Source organism: Synchiropus splendidus, chromosome 11 (genome assembly GCF_027744825.2).
Source record: "Synchiropus splendidus isolate RoL2022-P1 chromosome 11, RoL_Sspl_1.0, whole genome shotgun sequence".
Classification (NCBI taxonomy): Eukaryota; Metazoa; Chordata; class Actinopteri; order Syngnathiformes; family Callionymidae; genus Synchiropus; species Synchiropus splendidus.
In genome coordinates, this window is record NC_071344.1 from 6395373 (window position 1) to 6399224 (window position 3852).

The following is a 3852-nucleotide window of genomic DNA, read 5'->3' on the forward strand; positions in this document are numbered from 1 at the left end:
GATAGGAGCTGAGCACAACAGGAACATCGAGAGCCCAGCGTTTAGGCTCAGTTCCCTCTCCACCATGGTGCTCCAGGTCTTACTTTAGGTGCTGTGTCTGCTGATCTCTCTTGTGCTCCTCCGCTTGACCATGATAATATCACTTTTCTTTTCCTTTCTTATTGCTTTATTTTCTGTGGCCGCTCAATATTTTTAGAACAAGTCAAACATGTGACCCTGGCTAGCTGGATCAAAAGTGATCTGAAGATGTTGGTTGGATCTCAGCTGGACTTGTGTGGACAGCATCACAGGTCAATTGTCTTTGGTCATATTCACAGAGGCGGCGTCGGCTTTTCCAGTGAAGCTCAGTGACCACGGTCCACAGCCAAGAGTCAGACGATCCTTCCCGTCGCTCCAGCAGAGCAAGAGGGCAACTTCATTCCTTTGTTCTCATTGCACTGAATAAATAGAGTTCCCATCATGCACATGTATCTATGGGCATTTATCCCACAACTACTGTTGAGGCTGTTGAGTTATTTATTTCTTTTCACATGTGCAGCAGTAATTTGAATGAATAAAAATACATTTTATTTATAGGCAACTTCCATAGCAAGTAAAACACTATAAAAGATGAGAAAACAGTTCACAGAGAATCAAACAACTCTAAAACAATCACAGTCTCACAGGGAGTGAGAGTCCGGTAGACGGCTGAGGAAGCCATCGGTGTGTGGAAGAGGGAAGAAAAGCAGCCTTGAGAGTGAGAGAAGTGAGAAGAGAAGGTAAACGAACGACCTTCCCGTCATGTTGTACTGTCATGTTATATCTCATCATTTATTACATTTATTAAATGAACTTGATCCAGGACAATCTTACCTAGTGGGGGCTGTCTATCAGTGCCATGAATTTTGAAATGTGTCGCTCGGTTTTAAACCCCAAAGCAGCTTTAATCTCCATCGGTCTTTCTCTCCCTACGTGTGTGTACATTTGGAGATGGGCTGGTCCTCGAAGTGATGTCATCACTTTCTGTGTGGACATTCCTCCCACAACCAGTGCGCCTGATGCCAAGACGATGCTGAGCTTTACGCACGCGGAATTTCACGCGGATCTTTGCGTTTTTGGGAACTTTTTCAACTCATTGTTCTGTTGTGGACTCGGAGAATGCGCCTGGGATACTCGGACACCTTGTGACGCGATGGGAACGCATATGTTTCTGCGCTTTGGCGGACGGAACGGTGCGTCATCGGCGTCAGGGGGGGAAGAGCGCGCAGACAAAGATGTTGCTCTCGTGTGAATTCCGGCCACAATGGATGTGCTAGATCTAAATCAGTCGACTGAGAATGCGTGTAAGCAGGAAAACAGCAGTGACACTGGGGACGCGCTGCCGCACACGGAGGCGGCTGCTGCGCTCATCATCCTGGTGGTGTCAGTCATCATCTCTGTGACCATCGTGGGAAATGTTCTTGTGATAGTGGCGGTGCTGACCAGCCGCGCTCTCCGCGCGCCACAGAACCTGTTTCTGGTCTCCCTGGCTTCAGCTGACATCCTGGTGGCCACACTGGTCATCCCCTTTTCCCTGGTGAATGAGGTCATGGGTTACTGGTACTTTGGCAGCACTTGGTGCGCGTTTTATTTAGCGCTGGATGTGCTCTTCTGCACCTCATCCATTGTGCACTTGTGCGCCATCAGCCTGGACCGCTACTGGTCCGTCACCAAGGCGGTGAGCTACAACCTGAAGCGCACTCCCAAGCGCATCAAGTCCATGATCGCAGTGGTGTGGCTGATATCTGCCGTCATCTCCTTCCCTCCTCTTCTCATGACCAAGCACGATGAGCGAGAGTGCCTTCTGAACGATGAGACTTGGTACATCCTCTCCTCCTGCCTGGTCTCCTTCTTCGCCCCGGGGCTGATCATGATTCTGGTTTATTGTAAGATCTACAAGGTGGCCAAACAGCGCTCGTCCACAGTCTTCGTGGCGAAGAACGGACTGGAGAGGCAGCCGTCCCAGTCCGAGACCTGCTTCGTGAGGAAGGACCGGATGGAGAATGAGAGTCCGAGCAGCGTGAGCTCCGGGAGCCAGCAGAGGCGGCAGGAGGAGGAGGGGGAGCTGGACGACATCGACCTGGAGGAGAGCTGCTGCGCAACGGACACCAAACCCCGCAATCACCGCTTCACCAAGCGGAGGAAAGTGGAGGGCTCGGACTGCTGCCAGCCTCAGAACTGTCGGCTCTCCTGGGCATCAGCCCGGGCTCCACAACTCTACCCGGATCAGAGGAACCCCGCGGGGCGCCGGCAGCAACACCTGGCCGCGTCCAACAAAAACAAAGTGGCGCAGATGCGCGAGAAGCGCTTCACCTTCGTACTGGCGGTGGTGATGGGAGTGTTCGTGCTCTGTTGGTTCCCCTTCTTCTTCACTTACAGCTTGCACGCGGTCTGCAGAGACAGCTGTTACATCCCGGGCACCCTCTTCAACCTTTTCTTCTGGATTGGCTACTGCAACAGTTCAGTCAACCCCATCATATACACTATTTTCAACAGAGATTTCAGGAAAGCCTTCAAGAAAATCCTGTTCAGAACTGCGAAACGCACATAAACTTGGACACTCACTTTCAGGAGGACGGTCGCGACGGTAGCGTTAGATAGGTCCAATTTTGTTCATGTAAATGTCATACATTGTCTTTTATTGTCAGTGAATAAAAAGTTCAATCTGTACATTAGTCTCTCACTATTTATCTAGGAATCAACATTTCAAAAGACCAGTAATAAATGACATCAGAAGTTATGACTCTCAGTTGACAGAGCTGGAGGACATCTCTGGGTCTCTTTAGTTTGGCTGCTGCCCCTGCGACCCAAGCAGGAGAAATGGATGTACACATTTAAAAACCTCATAAAACTACATATGGAACTGTGTAAATAAATAAATTATGTACTGGGTTAATTTCATAAATGTTCCACTTTCCATGTACCCACCTAATAAACCATGATTAAAGACAGAATTAGATTTTTTTTTTTTGGTTTATAATTCCTATTTATTGTCTCTTCATCGTAAGAATCTCCTGACTGTGTCATTGATTCCTTCGCCTGAACGACAATTTATAATTAATCACCTCATGAATGTTTCATTTCTCATTATTGAGGGAAATATTAAAATGGTTTCTTTGCTCAACTGCGCAAGATAAAATAAAATAAATAAATAATAGTATAATTTACCCAAGATACAATTCGGTGAAATATATATTTTATTTTGTTATTCTAAAAATTGGAATGAAAAGAATATTCACCCAAAAAAATGACATGTTCGGTGGGAAATTCATGAACTGACCTCGAGTGGTAAACATGTCAATGAAAGACATTCACATTGTTTGAGTAACAAATACATGAAGAGCCGCACAGCATATTGATCAAAGCCTTAATTACACTTCATTTTCTGTTCATTGCTCTTTAGAGACGTCATTATGCCTGACCTCTACAGCGCCCCCAGTCAGCTGATGAAAGGAATCCATTATGCACCCTATGACCCTGAAGAAACACATATTCAGAGCATAAAAACCATCGCTCTTCTTGACACTTGAAATCAGTAAATGGCCAAAGGAAGCGTAAAATAAAATTTATATTTTAAACTCAACAACTTGACTAGCAGCAATTTATATACTTCAATAATTATATATTTGGTCTTAATAGCATGCTGGCAAAAGCTTGACAATACAAGTCCCATTACGCACCGCAGCAGTTCAAACTCATCAAAGTTGAATGGCAAATGTTCTCTTCACAGCACAAAGCCATCGATAAAACTGCAGCTTCCTGCAGCACACGTGCGGAAGTGGCGTTCTACTGAACCAAAAATACTCTGTTTTATTCAATGGAACATCACTGAGT

The 3852-nt window shown here is 46.1% G+C and overlaps 1 protein-coding gene across 1 annotated transcript; it reads left to right on the forward strand.

Moving 5' to 3' along the window:
• The first annotated feature begins 1026 nt into the window (after positions 1-1026).
• On the forward strand, positions 1027-2949 carry adra2db (adrenergic, alpha-2D-, receptor b). The gene has a single exon (XM_053879910.1). It carries the CDS (start codon positions 1283-1285, stop codon positions 2567-2569), a length of 1287 nt encoding a protein of 428 aa, XP_053735885.1. The 5' UTR covers positions 1027-1282; the 3' UTR covers positions 2570-2949.
• The last annotated feature ends 903 nt before the right edge of the window (positions 2950-3852 follow it).